Source organism: Aspergillus bombycis, assembly GCF_001792695.1.
Source record: "Aspergillus bombycis strain NRRL26010 chromosome Unknown contig00058, whole genome shotgun sequence".
In the NCBI taxonomy this organism is placed as follows: domain Eukaryota; kingdom Fungi; phylum Ascomycota; class Eurotiomycetes; order Eurotiales; family Aspergillaceae; genus Aspergillus; species Aspergillus bombycis.
The window spans coordinates 78206-98088 of NW_019170060.1; the positions used below are offsets into that span (position 1 = coordinate 78206).

General features: G+C 51.0%; 4 protein-coding genes across 4 annotated transcripts; 3 read left to right on the forward strand and 1 right to left on the reverse strand.

Annotated features, from left to right (window-relative positions):
- Positions 1–995: 995 nt before the first annotated feature.
- ABOM_007712 (extracellular lipase) lies at positions 996–3710 on the forward strand (the record flags this gene model as incomplete). The annotated part of the gene is made up of 4 exons (XM_022534841.1): positions 996–1045; positions 1101–1272; positions 1322–2328; positions 2591–3710. The coding sequence occupies 4 exons, from the start codon at positions 996–998 to the stop codon at positions 3708–3710; spliced, it is 2349 nt and encodes a 782-aa protein (XP_022387977.1).
- A 2370-nt stretch (positions 3711–6080) lies between these two features.
- ABOM_007713 (SRR1 family protein) lies at positions 6081–7268 on the forward strand (the record flags this gene model as incomplete). The annotated part of the gene is made up of 3 exons (XM_022534842.1): positions 6081–6376; positions 6432–7091; positions 7142–7268. Coding segments are annotated over 3 exons (1083 nt in total), but the record flags the coding sequence as incomplete, so codon positions are not given.
- Positions 7269–7374: 106 nt separating this feature from the next.
- ABOM_007714 (MFS multidrug transporter) lies at positions 7375–8878 on the reverse strand (the record flags this gene model as incomplete). The annotated part of the gene is made up of 3 exons (XM_022534843.1): positions 7375–8227; positions 8275–8531; positions 8585–8878. The coding sequence occupies 3 exons, from the start codon at positions 8876–8878 to the stop codon at positions 7375–7377; spliced, it is 1404 nt and encodes a 467-aa protein (XP_022387983.1).
- A 3499-nt stretch (positions 8879–12377) lies between these two features.
- Positions 12378–19755, forward strand: ags3 (alpha-1,3-glucan synthase Ags3; the record flags this gene model as incomplete). The annotated part of the gene is made up of 4 exons (XM_022534844.1): positions 12378–12740; positions 12795–12970; positions 13025–19651; positions 19707–19755. The coding sequence occupies 4 exons, from the start codon at positions 12378–12380 to the stop codon at positions 19753–19755; spliced, it is 7215 nt and encodes a 2404-aa protein (XP_022387984.1).
- Positions 19756–19883: the final 128 nt, after the last annotated feature.

Consider the following 19883-nt stretch of genomic DNA (forward strand, 5'->3'; position numbering starts at 1 on the left):
TAATCTCTCCTACAATGACATCGAAACCGGAAATCCCCTCCCGCTCCAGGCGTGGTCGAAGTCAAACCGAGAGACGCGAGGATATCAGCACCCTGCGATAGATCACCGGACCAGCGATAAGACATCCTTCGCGGGGAACTGGCCGGCTGTCATAATGCTAGAGAGCATCATAGGCGCTATCTCGAGCCAATTGAGGGGGGGGGAAGCAACGACTAGCATGCTTGGCATTCGGGCTGCGTCCGAGATAAAGACGAGGATATCGCAATCGATAAAGCGGAGAAAATGTGGGGAATCACTTGTTCGGCATTCAAAACTGGTCGCCGCGCCGTTGATAAAGAAAGTGTATTCGATAGCAAAAGTCGGGTTGTCTCTGTTCAGCCATCATGTCGAGTATTCACGGACTGTTTCGCTTGGCCCTGCTGCCTATCCTTGCTTGGCTCGTTCTCCAGCAGAAGGCATTTCCATTAACCAATTCACCGCAGATTCAACCATACGTCTCATGGCTTCCGGTCTCAATACAGAATGTAATTCTCGATAGTCGACCTCGCATCACACTGCCCCAGGGAACGGTTGTAGGTACCACAGTGCGAGACACACTCAAGCACCCCGTCGACGCTTTCCGGGGCATCCGATATGCACTACCGCCAATTGGTGAGAGACGGTTTCGTCGCGCTGAACCAATTGGCCCTTCAGAGGGTATCATAGAAACGACTCGATTTGGACCAAGGTACGAAACTGGATCGTCCGAAGAACCGAGGAGGCCAACTAACGAAACAGATGCCCTGGCAAACAACTGCTACCAATCAAAGGCGACAGCGGAAACAGCGAAGATTGTCTGACCGTCAACGTTTTCCGACCGCATGGCGTCCATGGCAAACTACCCGTCGCTGTGTACGTACATGGCGGCGCGTATAATCGGGGAACATGTAAGCATCTGGCAATCTGGCAAATCAGAGAAGCTAACCATGATAGCGTCCATGCATAACACGGCCTCGATGGTTGGTTGGTCCGAGCAACCCTTTATCGGAGTTACTTTTAATTACCGGTGAGCTCTCCCCATGGCTATCAGCAATCAGATCACCATGACTGAACGAGGATAGGATTGGCGCCCTCGGCTTTCTCCCTTCCACCACAACAGCCGAAGAGGGTATCCTGAACCTAGGTCTGCACGATCAGATCCTCTTATTCAAATGGGTGCAGGATAATATCGAAGCCTTCGGAGGGGATCCCTCCCAGGTGACATTGTTTGGACTCTCTGCTGGTGCCCATTCGGTATGTCCCCTCCTCTTCCTCTTCCTCGAAAGCAACTGCTGAGTGTCAGATCGCGCACCATATCATGAACTATGACCTCGGTCACACCCTCTTCCACCGTGCCATAATCGAGTCTGGCGCTGCAACCTCCCGGGCGGTCCATTCTTACGACGCTCGCCTCCACGAGGACCAATTCCGTCACTTTGTCGAAGAGGCCGGCTGCAAGGATGCACCTCGCCAGGAGGTAATGGACTGCCTACGCAGCCAGCCCGAGTCCGCCATCACCAATGCCTCCTTCACGGTGTTCGACCGCTACAATCCCTCCGTGCGATGGGCCTTCCAACCCGTCATCGACGGAGACCTCATCAAGCAACGACCCATTGACGCCTGGAAATCCGGCAAATGGAACCAAATGCCGATCCTGACGGGATTCAACACCAACGAAGGAACATACTACGTGCCCCCAACCATGTCCCGGTCAGAAGAGTTCGCCGAGTTCTTCCGAACCCTCCTCCCCGCATACTCCGCGTCAGACATCAATACAATCGACAAGCTCTACCCCGATCCAGCCAAGGATGCCTCGTCGCCCTATGTCGACACAAGAGTTCTATCGGTCGGACCTCAATACAAACGCGTCGAGGCCGCATACGGGCACTACGCGTACGCCTGTCCGGTGCGCCAGACAGCGAAGTTTGCCTCGGCGGGTCAGGAGCCTCCGATCTTCCTCTATCGCTGGGCACTCAATAAGACGGTGCAAGGTGGCGCGAACCATGGCGATCAAATGGCATATGAGACTTTCAACCCCGAGGTGCGTGCCATCTCCGAGAACCAGGAGAATATGGCGGGTACCTTGCATGCGTACTTGACCTCATTCATTGTATCGGGGCACCCGAACACCATCGGCGGTGCCTATGGAGACCGTCCTATCTGGGAGACGTATGATGCATCTTCCTCAGGTCGGATCATGGTGTTGGGCGAGGGAAATGATGAGCGTGCCGGCGGAAGTGGCGTAGGAATTGCGGCGCAGATGGTGGATGACGAATGGAGTCGGAAAGAATGCAATTTCTGGTGGACGAAGTCAGGGATATCGGATTAGAAGAAGCGAAGAAATGGATTGCCTGGTAGTAAATCAGGCCAGGTAGGAGTAGGAGGAGCATATGGATTGTTTGGCACGATGGCTGCTGCATGCGGGAAGTGGTTATCGATAAGAGAAAATGAATGAAATGGCATCAAGTAAACCCCACATCTCTGATCCATCAACCGACGTGCGAAATCACTCACACCCCCTCAACAACTAAATCTCCTCTGACACCAAAAAAAAAAATAACATGACGACGAGACCACTCCCAATCCTCCTCCTCGACGGTGGTCTCGGCACCACGCTCGGCGACCCTCCCCACAACATCACCTTCACGGCCGAAACGCCCCTCTGGTCCGCTCACCTGCTAATTTCCTCGCCCTCCACTCTCGAAGAAGTCCACAACGCCTTTGCGACAGCCGGCGCCGACATCGTCCTAACCGCTACGTATCAAACGAGCTTTGAGGGATTCACACTTACGAACGCTCGTTACACGCCCGAGGATGCAGCGCGCTATATGCGCTCAGCGATCCCGCTTGCGCGACGCGCTGGATCGGCGTCGGGGAGGACGGTGAAGGTCGCACTATCGCTGGGCCCTTACGGTGCGACCATGTCCCCTGTCGGGGCGGAGTATACGGGTCTATACCCGGACGAGATGAATTCAGAATCGAAGCTGCGCGAGTGGCATGCTCGGCGACTGTGCGTGTTCGTGGACGAGACGGGCTCGTGGGACAACTTCGAATACATTGCGTTTGAGACAGTCAGGAGGGCCGATGAGGCGAGGGCCATCCGTGGGGCCATGTCGGATGTGCTGGCAGACATGTATCAAGGTCAGGGGTCCAATCCGGAGAAGAGCCAATGGGCAGTAGGACGGAAGAAGCCATGGTGGATTTGTGGAGTCTTTCCAGAGGAGGAGGTCGATGAGGCGGATGTGCGCGCATGGGTACGTGCAGCTGTTGGCACAGCGGAGGGAGAGACGGGCGTCAATCTCCCCCGGCCATGGGGAATCGGAGTCAATTGCACCCGCATTGGGAATGTTGGGCGGATCGTCTCGATCATGCAGGACGAGTTGCGTAACCTGCACGAGCTGGGAACAAAGGGCTACGTCGACGAGTGGGACAGCGTGACCGGAAGACCCTGGCTGGTGTTGTATCCCGATGGCACTAATGGAGAGAAGTACGACCCTGTCACGAAGACATGGGTCGCAACGGACACGGGGAAAGAAACACGCCCGTGGGACGAGATCTACTGGGATGTGGTACGGGGACTGCCTGAGGGTGCCTGGGAGGGTGTGGTAATGGGTGGATGTTGTCGGGCTGGGCCTGAGCAGATCGCTACACTGCGCAGGAGGATTGATGAACGGTCCATTGGGCAATGCTGAAGGCGCCTAATCGCTGCGGAGATGCAGTCAGCCTAGCTACTTAGTAGTAGCCATCTTTGGTGCATCAAACATTCAAGTAAACAATCATGTGCAGAGGAATGACACGCTATATCCATTCCAACCCTATCCATAATTTGGTTCGGAGTCAATATACTGAACTCCAAGGGCTCTTCATGCACTATCACAGCGCCCATGTACTGCATTGGCTCTTTCCAGAGACTTCTAACGTCTCCTTTTAAACGCGCAATGAAAGGACCGCGTTGTCCCGTAGCTGACTTGCCCCGGTTCAACTAGACAATCAAGCCCTCTTAGGTAAGGTACCTACAACAATCCACATGAGATACCTAGTAGGTACATGCCTCCCTCGCTTTAATACACAGAACCTCCAGGCAGGATAGTAGCATATGTCACGGATACAGAATGGGAAGAATCTGAAGGTACATGAAACGCACCTGCGTAATACCCCTATGTCACCCATATGAACAATAAAACTTTCTCTTCCCTGGCGTTCGAGACACCTTCGCACATCACTAGCCCAGACGAGGTAGTTTCCATCAGTCACCAGGCCAGCCACCAACGGTCCACAAAGCGTAACGGCTGCGCCAAGATGATGGAAAGCATCGCCAGTCCCAATTCGTTCGTGCCAGGTATCATAGTGATATGTGAGCATATTCGGGAGATTAATGGTCTCACTATTACAGGCTATAGTCTAAGTCGTCCACGTGGGTCTATGCCACTTCGAATAGAATAATGGCGTAAGCCCAGCAGATGGGGCCTTGCAATCATAACCTATCTGGGCCGTCATCTAGGCGCACGATTGGACTTTTACAGCCGCTGACAATCCCATCAGGGAGGGCCCCAAATCCTCCGGTCTGACTCTATACCTCTGATATTATGTTGCCAGTGTTACGTGGGGTCCAGGGAGTGAAGAAATAGCCAAGAGTGGTCCCGAAATGGAAACCCTTAACGAAGCTCGAAATCAGCCACATGGTATCTTTACTCACGACCCACGTATGACGCTTCAGTAGCCGTCTGACGGTACCTATCCACGCTGTCTGTGCCGCCGACGGATCGTCAAGGAAGTTGTTTCCAGCGGTCCAGCCCGTTAGTCAATGTTGGGTGGCAATGAAGTTAGACAAGGACTGTCCAATCTTAGTGGTTGCTGGATCGAGTACACTCATGCAGATCCATGCTGAGCATTGAATGGGTGGGGGAAGGCTCCTCTCTCATAGGCGGAGCACCTAGCGGTATGGCCTACTTTTGTCAGCGGAACCACGATGGAAGACAGAAGGAAGGCGGTTGGCGCACGCGACTTGCATCTTGGCGGGCAAGGGGGCGAAATGGAATGTTCGAAGGATTCCCGTTAGTACGATACATGACATCGGGTGGCAGATCCTGGCACGCCAAATCTACCAGAGCAGGCGCATAATAGTTGGCCATGAACAGTGCAGGAATGGCATCCTAGAGGCTGCTAAGGTAGGATGCAGGATGGTGACATCGTCGCCAGATGCCATTGACGTGAAGATTCCTCGGTAACTGTCACTTACGGAAAGCTGTCCTGCAGAAGGGACTGCCAAAAGCGCTATCTGGCAGGAGGAGGGTATCCCGGTTTGTCATCTGCCAACGCATCCCGGATTAGGTTCAGGTCTGTCAATCGTAGAGGGTCGGGGGGTAGTTGCCTGTTGGTGAATTCGGAGGATTCGCTGGCTCCGCAACTGAAGAGACCAACAGAGCAATCGGAGCATGGTGGAGTGTTGGCACTATGGCAAACGTGGTCTTGGATACCTCGTCGTGAGGATGTTCTATCACTCTGGCGTTGGGATTCCGATATAGTAACAAACCATATGCACGATGCATGTACTAGTAGGCGGACCGAAATGGCCCCTAATTAATGTATGCAGACAACTCTTAGCGTCGGGGATAAAAATATCCTATTAATTGCCGAATATAGTATCCAACTCACGTAATATTTTAATTTGGGATTGCCGACTTCCATTAAATAGACCAACAGCGGCTAATATTAATAGTCTTTTCGTGGGCCTGCAATCCAATCAGCACTTGAGACGCGTACCAACGTGTTGGGTCTTTGGAGCCACAGCCTGAAGGCCCATGCGATGCCATTAGACACATGCGAGCTGAAGGGGAAAATAAACACTATCAGGTTTAACTGGTTGGACTGGTCCGACGGTCTCCTCACCTTTTGGAAATCGGGAGTTCACCCATCATGGGGTCGAGATGTCAAGCATAGGCTTGTAAGCAGGGTTTGGGTCGTATTCACCTGGGCTAACTATATAATCAATCAACCATCACCAGTGACGGCTGATCACCATCACTCGGGATTTGGCCATTGCCTCGGTCGCTTTCTCTTAGCTTCACCTTTCTGTCCGTTCCAACAACCACGCCAAGCGTGAACTGCGGCAGACCATGGCCGACTTCCACAAAGTTCAAGAGCTGGGTCTGGACGAGGACACCACCCTCAAGATACTAGAGAGGCTCAGACACATCAGTCAGTTATATCGGACAGGAAAGCCCCTCTTCCCCCGTCGTCTGCTAGAAGACCTCAGCCGCCAAATCGACGAAGGGAAGGAGGAAGTATGCATTCCAGACTTCGATGACGTGCCCCAGGTCTACAGCCTTAAAGTCCCCAATTGGTGCACGGATTTCGCGTAAGCCCTGCCACGGTGCACCACTCAGGCCATGAAGGCTAACCGACAGAGATAGCAACACCTATCGGATCAACTACCAAAGCATCCACTACCTGAGCTGTCCCACTCCATTCTGTCCGGAGTTCGTCCTACGCAGCGATCATGCCCCGGTCACTATCGGGTACATGCGCTCCTCAGGCCCAAGTGGAAGTACGTTCGAGGCCATTCGGGGAGCGTTTGTCAGACAGCGCCAGATATGGCTGGAGAGTCCTGGTCGTCAAAATCTAGAACACCATCTGGCCACTCTGAAGACCACGGCAAATATTCGGAAGATAGTTTGCTTCGGTCTTGGCTCCCTCGGAAGGCTGTGCGGCTACCACTGTACGCGGGCCCATACGCAACATGCTGCGGTAGAGACGATGGCGGCGTCGTTGGCCAAGAGAGGCCTGAACAACAGTCAGGAGATCAAGTGTTATGCGCAGGATCCAGTTTACGACGAGGTCGATCAGGAGTTTCTCAGAAGCATCGGGATCACCCCATTAGAAGACCCAAAGGGATTCCTTCAAGTTGATGAGCACACGCTAGTCTTTTCCGTGAGCCCCAATGTCCCGGTCAAACAGATCGTTGCCGACCTTCACTGGCCTGCTGCAATGATATGGAACACTGTGACTCCATCCGAGAAGGATAAATGCTGGGTCAAGCGCACAGAGAAGAATGGAACGGTCGGTTGGACATGGTAGGTTGGATACTCCCCAGCTTGAAGAGAGTGTATTAATACGTTGTTAGCCCCTTCACCACTGATCCTGACTCTGGACGCGTGCGTCGGATGATCAAACATTATGCGCAGGCACAACTAAAAGACCCGGCCGATTATTTTGGGGATTTAACTATTTACATGAAGTGCGAAGAATGAAGTAACAGTCACTGGCTTAACAGGCAGAAGGCCATCCGCATGTGACCTTTTATACATTAGATCGATCAGTCCGGTGGTAGAAGAGTCCGGTGGTGGAAGATGATATTTAAAAATGGGAATGCGACATCTTTTTGATTGCAACGCTCTTCGCTCGGATAGTTCTTCCCTTCCATAGTAAGACCACCGGTGCTAGAGTCAGCGCCAGCGCCACAAAAGCTAGTAGACTGCTCGCCCATTGATAGCCCAGCCGAACATACATTGGCTTAGCTGCTAATGGCAAGAACGCTGCGAAGATGTTCTCTCCGAATGCGACAGCCGCGATAGCACTGGCTGCATAGCCGGCATAGGAATCCGTGATATAGATACTAACCGCGGTGACAATGACCATACTTGCATATCCGATCAGAGCCAGGGCCACAGCCAGAACGATCCAGTGGGACTGGTATATACCCCAACCGTACATAAAGAGGCCACCTGCTAGCGCAAAGGCTGTGCTGGGAATGGAAAGATGCAGGATATACTCAGGAATTGGGATTCCAAGGCTGTCCGGGTTGTATGAAGCACTTCGGGTGTAAACTCGGTTTTGTAGAGTGCATGCGACGAGGCCAATGACTTGACCAATGCCTATGGCAGCCTGGACTACACCATCGGTGTACGATGGCCAGCCATAAGTGTCACTGAAGACGAGGGGGATTGACTGGGTGGAAATGAAGACCAGGCCAAACGCAAATGCGGACCACAATGTAAAGGAGGTAATGGTTGGCTCGGTTGCAAGAAGAACAGCTGATCGGGCTATAGTTTCCTTAAACGTTCCCAGGGTCTCGCTATCGTCTGACACCCCCGGCGAAGCCTCGTCAGGCATCAGCTTCACACGAAGTAATGGGCCTCGGGTTTCCTTCATACAAAAGAGAACAACCGGAGTGAACGCGCCGTATATAATCAACTCAATCCAGAATATCCTGTCTGCTCAGCTGCAGTTCCCTATTGGGCAAAGGATGTTACTTACCATCGCCACCCTAATGGCTCCGCAACTGCACCCAGAACAGGCCCCATTGTCACCCCAAATAACAAGGCGAATGTATACAAGGTTAGAGGGAAGACCCGTTCTTGGTGATGCAGGAATAGATTCGACGCTATTCCATCTGCGCAATTTTGCAACGTTCCTCCGAAGGCGCCAGCCATAGCCCGGCAAACAACAAGCGTGGCGAAATTTTGGGCCAAGGCCTGTGGGATCAGAAAGATCGTGAAGAGACCATATGCTGCCTACAATGCTATTAGTACTTGGTGCTGAAACGTATGAACAGAGAATTTGGTACCAAAAAGCCCAACTTCATGCCATAAGTCTCCATTAATGGGAGCGTCACTAGTGGGACAAATGCAGCCGCAGCGTTCCATGCCGTAACAGCAAAAAAGTTATATTCAAATATTCCATTGGCCAAATGGAATTCGGCGGATATTGCGTCGGCTGCGGTGGTGATAGACGTGGCGTTCAACCCGACAATGAAGGTGACCCAACATGACGTTAGCATCGACATCCATTTCTTCCAACGCGGCCAGTTGAAAGGGTTATGGGGATGGTGCTCCCAGTACATCGGAGACTGGACTGTCATTTGGCAGCGGCATATCTGGCCGAAACGTGCATCGGAGTACTGATTCAAACCGCGGCGGTAGCAAAAAGAGTGGGAAAGCTTAGCGGATCCAAGTCCACAAAATCGGATATCCAGGGATTTCCACCAGTCGGAAATCCCCAGACCGATCTAGCATGTTATTGGACTGTCCAGTGGACCTTTGTTTCCACAGTGGTGGTGATTGGATGCACTCAAGATCCGTGGGTGGATTTCCTGAGTAATGAAAACTCGAAGACACGGCGGCGGTTCACACCTCAGGCATCAACGGACTTTTCCGCCTCGCTTTTCCTTCTTTGGGTCCATCATTTTCGGGTGAATTTCCTCGTCGTCTGGATTTAAAGGAACAGAGATAATATGAAGGTGTCTTAGGCAAAGTACGAAAAACGTACGGAGTACACCCGTCATGATTGTCGTGCTAAAATAGAAACATACAAAACGTTCACAATATATAGTAACAGTACGCAGTACCCAATTTGCCCACGTCACTGTCTAAATATAGAGGCCATCGGGATCTCTCAGGAACATCCCATCCCTCATTGGAAACTTACCAGGGTCGAACGAAATACCGCGAAACTAATGTTCTGCATCCACATGATTTCACACTGTGTATCACATCACAGGCAGTCCTCTATGTAGTACTTGCACCCTTGAAAGGCTCCATGCTCTCCATTTGACAATATCCGCATCATCCATTCAACATAATGTATTCACTTGGGAAACTACCATTGGGATGCCGGAATCCGGAAGATCTAGCATCTGCACACTGTATCGAAAGCTGAACCTCGCCAAAGGCGTGAGCATTGGGAGGATGTCGATCAGTGATGGAGCATCAGGTCCAGCGGCTGTCGCACGCCAACAAACCGATCTACCTCAAAAGACAGTTGTAAAGCGGCAAGAATACCCAGGATGATCACTTTAGCGCTTCAGTTCTCTTGGAACTGGGGAGGAGGCTGCTCCGAGAATGTACTCTAGACATGAAGGGTCCGCTCCACTAGTTATCTCAGTTAACGTGTACACCCTTCCAGAACCCCCTTCCAGAACCCCTTTCCAGAACCCGCACCGTGCCGCAACGGGCGCGGATAGGGACCGTGGAAATGGTAGTCGATGCTAAGCTATGGAACTCTGGTTAACGGTTTATCCTCTCTGAATTAATTTACTTTTCTTTCTGTTTCTTTCGTTTTTATTTTTTTTTTTAGAGGCTGGGAGTCGGGTGTGTTGGTGGTGCTATACTAAATCGAGATCTAAGCCTTGGTTGTATATATATACTGAGACAGACACAAGTATGTATATCCCTCTTGGATACTCTGTAGAGCAGTACTATACTCTTACGATATCCACATTGATTAACTTCTGACACGATTCCGCTACATGTTAACAATAGCATACAAGAATTGTACGACTATCTGAGAATGCCAACATGATTATGGATTAAGGATACTACAGTTTCCGTGGAGTATGGAATTTGGTCTGTCGCCATTCAACCGAGTTAGGCGGGCGCGTGAATCGCAGAATGTAAACACAACTTAGTCAGCAGAGCACACAGTACGAAGGCAACGGACAATGTCTCAACATTTAATATATTTTTGATATATTTTTAATTTAGAAAGACCATAGCCTTGATAGGTCTCCATAAATTCTATCAATTCTAGAATACCAGTAAATGACGTCATAATGGAAGACACGGAAGACCCCGACCGGAAAAAAAAAAAAAGAAAAAAAAAAAAAAAAAAAAAACTTGACCGAATCCCAGGGCCAAGAAGCCGAGACTTCCAGCGGTGGGGGACGCAGAGGGCTTGTTCTCCGCCCGAAACGCTCCGAATGCAAGTTTATGTCTACTCCAAAACACCTCTAATTTCGACAACTTAACTGGGAGATAGTATGGTGATGGCCAACGCCAACCAAAACTCGATTATATTTTATTTAGGTAATTGAGAGGGCGGGGCCAGAGAATTCAACCCTGACGATCGGTCGGTTCTGTCAGAGCTTCAGACTGGGATTGTTTGAAGCGAAAGTCTGCCAACCGCGTGCCGGTGGAGAGGTTTCTAATTTTGAGCACTTGAACTTGACCCGCTCGAGGCTCTTGATCTTCGATCAGACTTCTCTACAGAGCACTCTGTAGACATCTACCCGAACCTTTGCAGATCACGGATTACTGTGTATCAGTGATTGCCAGCGTCCGATACGAGAGGGACGACGCGATACTCAGCCTCTCTTGTGGCCACATCTCATCCACGATCGTACAGAGTACACCAGATGTACCTGTCCTGACCCGCAACTTTGAGGGTTACGTCAGATGCAGAGTTTGCAAGACATGAATCGTAATGTTTCAATATCATAGGTTGGGTGTCAGCCGCCACCCAGATACATATCACGCATGGGAAGTGGGGAGTGCAAAGACTCGGATCCACACCGAGCCGTTGCTTGTTTCAGAGAGCACCATTCGGAGCAACCCAAGGAACAAAATGCAGAAAATTTCTTTTTGCTCTTCTCACCGTGGTTTGATACGGACTTCTGTCTAAGGCAGAGAGTTGGACCAACTGGAAAGGGTGGTATTGGTTCATCCAAAAGAATGTCCAGTCCCCACCTGCATCGCCATCACAAATCTTCGCAGCACCGTGCATTGATTCCAGGGTTCTTTCGATCTTTAGAGTGGTCGTGTTTCGGGTCTTAGGCCTAGGGCCACTCCAGATAAGGTATCATATCGCCCAATCATGTCATGTTGTTTCTTAATATAGGCAGGTCCCGCTATCGATCGGCACCATGTTCGAGTATGGCCATCCTCACACACTGTCGGGCTCCGCTGGCGCTACCTCATCTCTTTTTTTTTTTTTTCTTTAATAGAAAATCTTAAGCAAGCAGGCTCCATCGGGCGCACGACGCATCTCGCCTCTTCCGGACCCTGTGGACCGGGGACTGGGGTGGATGGCAAACCGTCAAAGTTGCCGCCGCTTCTTCGTGCTCGTGCGGCGTCACGCCATATGGAAGACTCTCCCAATCATGAAAAGTTCGCGTCCCAGCGATAGAGAATGAACTGGTGGCTTGGACTGCAGCTTCGACCAGAATACAGCAATAGCATGGCGGTGATTTCAGCCGTGGGCCTTTAGGGCAGAAACCATACTGGGATAGGAAACATGTGGTATCAAGTGAGAAACACCGCTACCCCACCACGGGTGAAAGGTAGATAGTGGATGGTTCCATGTCATCTATCAGCAGGCGAGGAGTGGGTCTATAGTAGAAGTCGTAATGGCCATTGTACATAGTAGAGGTCCCTGGCCCATTTTTATCCCCAGCCTTCCCGGCCTGATAGTTCCAAGTCTTCTTTACGAAAAGTTTTGCAGCTGCTTTTTCGAGTCGACAGGTCGCTCGTTCCTTCGTTTTTCTTTCCCTCGCTTTTGACTACGCCCAGGGCATGTAGGATTATTCCGTCTGCGATTATCGAGAGCTTGAGTCGCGCAGTTGTCGGTAGCAGGCCACTGCCGGGATGTTCCTCACGGTGATGCAGCGCTCAGCGATTATCATCCTATCCCTGCTGAGCACTACCGCCTTAAGCTGGCCTTACACCGAGTCGCTCGTTGACTATAACTTGAATGAAAACAAAACCGCGGAAGCGCCCATCGATTATTGGGGAGAATGGCCGGATCATGAATACCACCCGTCGCCCGACAACTGGCGCTTCCCTATCTACACAATCTTTTTGGATCGCATCGCTAACGGTGACCCGAAGAATGATGACATTAACGGCACCGCCTTTGAGCATGTGGTGGGCTCGAATCAAATGCGCCATGGAGGCGATCTGGTTGGGTTAATTGATACGCTAGATTATATTAGGGGCATGGGTTTCAAGGTGTGTTGTACCGGTTCTGATTCCATCTTGGTGTCTTGGTGCTTACTATAATAGGGTATCTACTTCGCTGGAACGTACTTGATGAATCTTCCTTGGGCCTACGATGGCTACTCACCGGTTGATACCACTTTGCTCGACATGCACCATGGCACACTTGAGGATTGGAGACGAACTATCACCGAGATCCACAAACGAGATATGTATGTGATCATGGATAATACACTGGCAACGTAAGTAGATGCCCCAGATGCCTCGGATCGACACGTTTTGACGGGATCATGTAGAATGAGCAACCTTATTGGTTTCAAAGGCCATCTCAACGATTCAGCCGATTTTCAAGCACATGAATATGAAGTCCAATGGATCTCAGATAGGCAGTACGCTGATTTCAAATTCGGTAATGAGTACAATGAAACTTGCAACTTCCCGAAGTTCTGGAATGAGACTGGCTTTCCATTGACATCAGGTGGTGTCGAGGAGCTGAAAGGGTGCTACAATAGCGACTTCGATCAGTTTGGAGAACTGGAGGCGTTTGGTAACTTTCCTGACTGGAAGCGCCAACTTACCAAGTTTGCCTCCGTGCAAGATCGTCTGCGCGAATGGCACAAGCCTATTCGTGATGTCATCACTAAGCATTCTTGTATTCAGATTGCTAGTCTAGATATCGATGGTTTTCGTTTCGATAAAGCCGTCCAGACAACCCTCGAGCCTCTAAGTGAAATAACCGCAGTCTACCGTGAATGTGCGAAGAAATATGGCAAGGATAACTTTTTCCTTCCCGGCGAGATCACATCAGGAAATACCTTTGGTAGTCTCTACCTGGGACGGGGCCGTCAACCAGATCAGCAGCCAGAATCTGCAGATGCTGGTGCTAAGCTGAAAAATAGTTCGGACGCGTATTTCCTCAGGGATGATGGCTACCAGGCGTTGGACTCGGCCGCATTTCACTACACGATCTACCGTTCTATGACTCGTTTCCTGGGAATGGATGGTAATCTGGTGGCTGGCTTTGACTTGCCTACTGATTTTATCGAGGCCTGGAATGGGATGCTCGTGAGCAACGATTTCCTCAATGCATACACGGGCGAAGTAGACCCGAGGCACATGTATGGTGTCTCTAATCAGGACAACTTTCGCTGGCCAGCAGTCAAGAATGGCACCGAGAAATACCTTCTCGGTCTCTACATCGTCACCCTGGAGCTCCCTGGAATTCCTCTGATCTTGTGGGGTGAAGAGCAGGCGATGTATGTTTTTGAATCCACTGCCTCTAACTACCTGTTTGGCCGGCAGCCAATGACGTATCAGACTGCATGGTGGACTCATGGCTGCATGACTTTAAACACATCCAAATTCTACGATTTCCCTAATGAGAAGGGATTGCACGGCTGCGAAGATATCACCGTTACGTATGATCAGCGGAACCCGGCACACCCGTTGCGCAATATCATGAAGCGCATGTTTGAAATTCGGGAGCAGTATCCGGTAGCAAATGATGGGTTTTATCTTCAGACGCTTTCCCAGCTGACAAAGGATGTGTACCTTCCTGGTTCAACGGATACCCCGACTGTGACTGGTCTATGGTCGGTGTTGCGGAGCTACATCCCTGGCGTGCAGAAGGAGGCAACCAAGAGCAGTCAGAATCTTTGGCTTGTGTATCATAATGCGAACAAGACCGAAACCTACGGTGGCGATTGTAAGAAGAAAGATACCGCCTTGCTGTCGCCCTTCAAGTCGGGAACGAAGCTGAAGAATCTCTTCTACCCTTACGATGAGCTTACTTTGGAAGATGGTCCGGGCGAAGTCGCAGTCCACAACAGCACAGAGACCTATGGATGCATTCGTAGTATGAAATTGCTTCCATGGGAATACCGTGCCTATGTGGAAGCCGACAGCTTTGTGCAGCCCGGCCCTACTGTCACTGAGTTCGTTCCTGGTCACGACGCCCGATTGTTGTCGACGGACGATAGTGGTCAAACCGTTGACATTCAGCTCGGATATTCAAAAGAAATGGACTGCGACAAGATTGCTGATGCTATCTCTCTGAACTCGACGACAGTGAAGGGAATCACCGCCTCCCTTGACACATCCAGCGTGTCTTGCAACAAAATCTCCGCGAGGACGAGCAGTGATAACTTTATTGGGGAGGTCCCAACTGTTTGGACATGGTCCGCCAAGCTGAAAAACGTCCACCATGGAATCCATCAAGTGACAGTCAAGAACGTTTCCACGACGTCTGGAGTTCATACTGATGCGGTTGATCAGTTCTTGTTCCGTGTCGGAAGTCAAACTAATCCTCTCTTATCCCCCCTGGCGAATTATTCCACCAGCCTTGTACAGAAATCCGACAATGGCAGCACCTATATCCAGCATGACGCCTCTGGAGCTGACGAATTCCGCTACTCGACTGATTTTGGCCTCAACTGGTCCAACTGGACAACGTATACCGGTGATAACACTCTCGTCGACTTTCCGGAATGGACCGGAACAGACGCCCAAAAGTGGAAAGGAACTCATATCCGCGTACAGTACTTTTCAAGGCTCACCGCTAGTAGTGATTATATCCAGGAAGGTGATCACGGCTGGGAGAATGATGTTGCTCGAAGATTCCCTAACCTCTTTTGGAACGGGCCGTTCAATCAATATGGTTACGATGCGGGACTGGATAACAAGATGAGATACGATGCCAAGGAACACCGTTGGAAGTATGACTTTGTCTACGAGTGGCCGGCTATAGGACAGATGAGTGTGTGGGGCATGTTAAAAGATGGGCGGCCCGACGTTACAGAGGTCTACGGTGATGTCGACAATTCATCTGTAGTTCAGAAACTTCCTCCGTCTTACCTCTCATCCAATGTGATTAATATCACGAAGTTGCCTCCATTCCCGCACCTTGGCTGGACCATCACTCTCAATGACGCTAATCTGCGATATGAGATGCTTCCAGTCGGATCTGGATGGGCTCAGCTCGTGCTATACATTCTTCTCTGGGTCCTCCCAATCCTCATGGGGTTTGCTGGTATCTTCATCTTCATCAGGACATTCTACCGCGTTAAACTGAATACCGATGGCGATGTGGCTAAAGAAGATAAGCTGCCGCTTCTGTTTTGGCGGAGGGTCAGAGAAAAGTTCTCCGGCGACGATGACTCGGACAAGTCGATATCTGATGGGGACGTACCGACGGACGTTGCTCTCGCGGGAGCTCCTGAGCAACGACGTACGGTGTTGATCGCCACTATGGAATACAACATCGAAGACTGGAAGGTCAAGGTCAAGATCGGCGGTCTAGGAGTTATGGCACAACTCATGTCCCAGCATCTGAAGCATCAAAACCTTATCTGGGTCGTTCCTTGCGTCGGTGACATTGAATATCCTCAGGACACACCATCTGAGCCTTTCGTGGTCAGTATCCTGGACAAACCCTATTTTATCAATGTGCAATATCATATAGTTGATAACATCACCTATGTTCTGCTCGATGCTCCAGTTTTCCGGCAACAGACTAAAGCAGAGCCGTATCCTCCTCGCATGGATGATCTTGACAGTGCGATCTACTATTCGGCATGGAATCAATGTATCGCGGAAACCATCAAGCGATTCCCTTCAATCGATCTCTATCATATCAACGATTTCCATGGTTGTTTAGCACCACTGTATTTGCTACCCACGCGTACCATCCCAGTGTGCCTGTCCTTGCATAATGCTGAATTTCAGGGTCTCTGGCCCCTGAGAAACCCCCAGGAGAAGAAGGAAGTTTGTTCGGTCTTCAACCTCCCCGTCGAAACTGCAACCAAGTATAGTCAGTTTGGAAACGTTTTCAACCTTCTTCACACCGGTGCTAGCTATGTGCGATTTTACCAACGCGGCTTTGGTGCGGTAGGTGTTTCTAAGAAGTATGGAAAGCGTTCATGGGCTAGATACCCGATTTTCTGGAGTCTTGAAAAGATTGGCAGTCTTCCAAACCCAGATCCCTCCGACACAGGGGATATAGCAAATAACTCAGAGGCCGAAGCTCCGACCCAGTCCTACGAAGAACGAATCAATGACAAGCTACAGGCGCAGAAGTGGGCTGGTCTGAATGAAGATCGCAACGCGGACCTTCTAGTGTTCGTTGGACGATGGTCAAAGCAGAAGGGAGTGGATTTGATTGCAGATGTCATGCCCGCAGTATTATCCGCCAGACCCCACGTACAATTGATCTGCGTTGGACCTATTGTCGATCTCTACGGCAGGCTGGCTGCCACAAAGCTGGAGCGCATTATGGAAATGTTCCCCGGTCGTGTGTTCTCTAAGCCAGAGTTCACCGTTTTGCCTCCATACGTGTTTTCTGGTGCCGACTTCGCTCTGATCCCCTCCAGAGACGAGCCATTTGGGTTGGTTGCCGTGGAATTCGGTCGTAAGGGTGCACTGGGAATCGGCTCTCGCATCGGAGGCTTAGGCCAGATGCCAGGTTGGTGGTACACCGTAGAGTCCGACGCAACCCGCCATCTTTTGCACCAGTTGAAGACCGCTATCAAACAAGCTTTGGACTCATCACAGGAAACTCGGGAGGAGATGCGCGCCAATTCAGTCAGGCAGCATTTCCCTGTTCTTGAATGGATACAGAAACTCGAAGCCTTGCAGCGAACAGCGATCCAAATCCATCATACAAAGAACAAGAACACCGTGACCGGCCCGATGCCAGAGTCTCAGAACTACTGGGAGACGCAAAGCGTGAGGATGTCTACGCTGGGCCTCCCAGGACCTACCCAGTCGATGACAGAGGGTTTGGATACACCGCCAGGAAGACTTTTGACACCTGGCCAGTCTCGATTTACAGAATTGCAATTAGAGGGGGCTGATGGTAGTAGGAACAGTAGTCTAGGTCGCAAACTCTCGCTCGGTCGGCGATCTGGACCTGGTCAGGACAGGAAACGCCTCGTCAAGAGCCCACCGCGCGAGAGCCAGATTCTCGGCGAGGAGTTGGATGGCGAGAACACGGATGCCGAAGAAGAGGGGACAGCTACGCCACAGGTGAATTATATTTCGCCTGAAGAGGCTATGGCTGCAGTGAACAACACTCTGGGATCTCAGGATATCGGAACGGCCCACACGAACAACAGTACTCACTCGCTCGCTGGTCCTCAAGGTTCTTCTTATATGTCAGTGCCAGGCTCACCAAACAACATGTCGCGGGCTTCTTCTCCCATGCCGGGAACCCCGGGGCTGCCTCAATACCCATTCCAGTTTGCATTGGGCTCTGGTGGAAATACTCCCTTCGCTCACTCCCGCAATGTCTCCATGCTTTCCTTGCCTTCAGTCGTGGCGGACCACAACCAGCCTGTTTTCGAACTGCAAAAGGTTGACCCAACCTTTACAGACAGCACACGCCACTTCACGCGACGCTTTGAAGAGATCCTCAACAACCTGAACAAGAAGAACTCAATGACAGACTGCTGTATTGAGACCTACCTAATGAAGAGCGAGCGTAAATTCTACGACATGTACAACGATGCACAGTTAAAGAAACAGCCGGATGACCGTGCAGTATCCGAGACGAATTCGGACACTCAATATAACCGCTCCTCGTACGCCACTGCCAATGGAGGTTCGGACTCGAATGATTCAGATGGGATCGATCAATGGCTCTCTCGCTTAGGGTATAAGCGACCTATTGCTATTCAAAGATTCATGAGACGGCGTCTCGGGAAATGGCCTGTCTACGCTCTATTCCTGGGTCTTGGACAAATCATCGCGACTAACTCCGCTCAAATGACCCTGTTGGTCGGTCAGGTAGGAGAAACAGCAACCAAGTTGTACATTATCGCAACGATCTACTGTATTTCCTCTATCTGTTGGTGGCTCCTCTTCTATCGCTTCCCGTCAATAATCGTCCTCACTCTCCCCTGGTTTATATACTGCATGGCATTCATCATCATTGGTGTCTCTCCATTCGCTCTCACACCTCTCGGTCGAGCCTGGGCCCAGAATGTTGCTGCGGGTGTTTATTCTGCCGCGTCCTCTAGCGGCTCGCTCTTCTTTGCCCTCAACTTCGGTGACCAGGGTGCCGTCCCTATAAAGGATTGGATGTTCCGCGCAAGTCTCATTCAGGGAATTCAGCAGCTCTACACCGTCGCCTTATGGTACTGGAGTTCCAAGGTGACCGAGGCAGAAGTGGGAGGCGTGTCCACCGCTGCCTTGAACTCATGGAGACTCACAGCTGTGGTGATGCCCATTGCCGCTGTATGTTTCATAGTCGGCGTGCTCCTCGCGCTCGGCCTACCAAAATACTACCGCCAATCCCCCGGTAGGATTCTCTTCTTCTACACGTCCCTCTTCCGTCGCCGTATCGTCCTCTGGTTCTTCTTCATGGTAATTATCCAGAACTGGTTCCTCTCCGCAGCATTCGGTCGCAATTGGTCATTCCTCTGGTCCTCTCAACACGCCAAGACATGGGAGATCGTGATTCTGGTCATCTTCTTCTTCGTCATCCTCTGGGTAATTATCCTCATCATCTTCCGCGCTTTGTCCAAGGAACACAGCTGGATTCTACCTGTCTTCGGCCTGAGCCTCGGCGCACCGCGCTGGGCCCAGACATGGTGGGGGACGTCCAACATAGGTTACTACCTGCCGTGGGCAGGGAGTCTAACATCTGGTGCCCTCGTGTCGAGATGTGTCTGGCTCTGGCTCGGTGTCCTCGATGAAATCCAGCAAGTCGGTCTGGGTATGATCCTCCTGCAGACCCTGACAAGAGTGCACGTTTGCTTCGTCCTGTTGGCCGCACAGGCTCTCGGATCCATTGCTACGATCTGCGCACGTGGATTCGCGCCGAACAAGCTCGGTCCCGCGAGCATCTCTCCGAACGTGGGGACCTCTTTAGACGCAGTTGGAAATGCGTGGTTCTGGATTGCGCTCTTTTTCCAGCTTCTGGCTAGGTAAGGCTTTGCATTCCCTCCCTTTCATGAAACTCATTACTAATGCCGGTTATAGTTGGGGCTTCCTTTTGTTCTATCGTCGTGAGCAGCTGAATAGGCCTTAAGGCTTGCTTGTTGGTTCGAATTAGAGATCAATGCTGTGTTATTCTACCGATGATCTCCTTTGGTTAGATACTTATCTACCATCTCTTCATGAGCAGAATTTTTGTTGATTGCCATTTTTACTGGCATT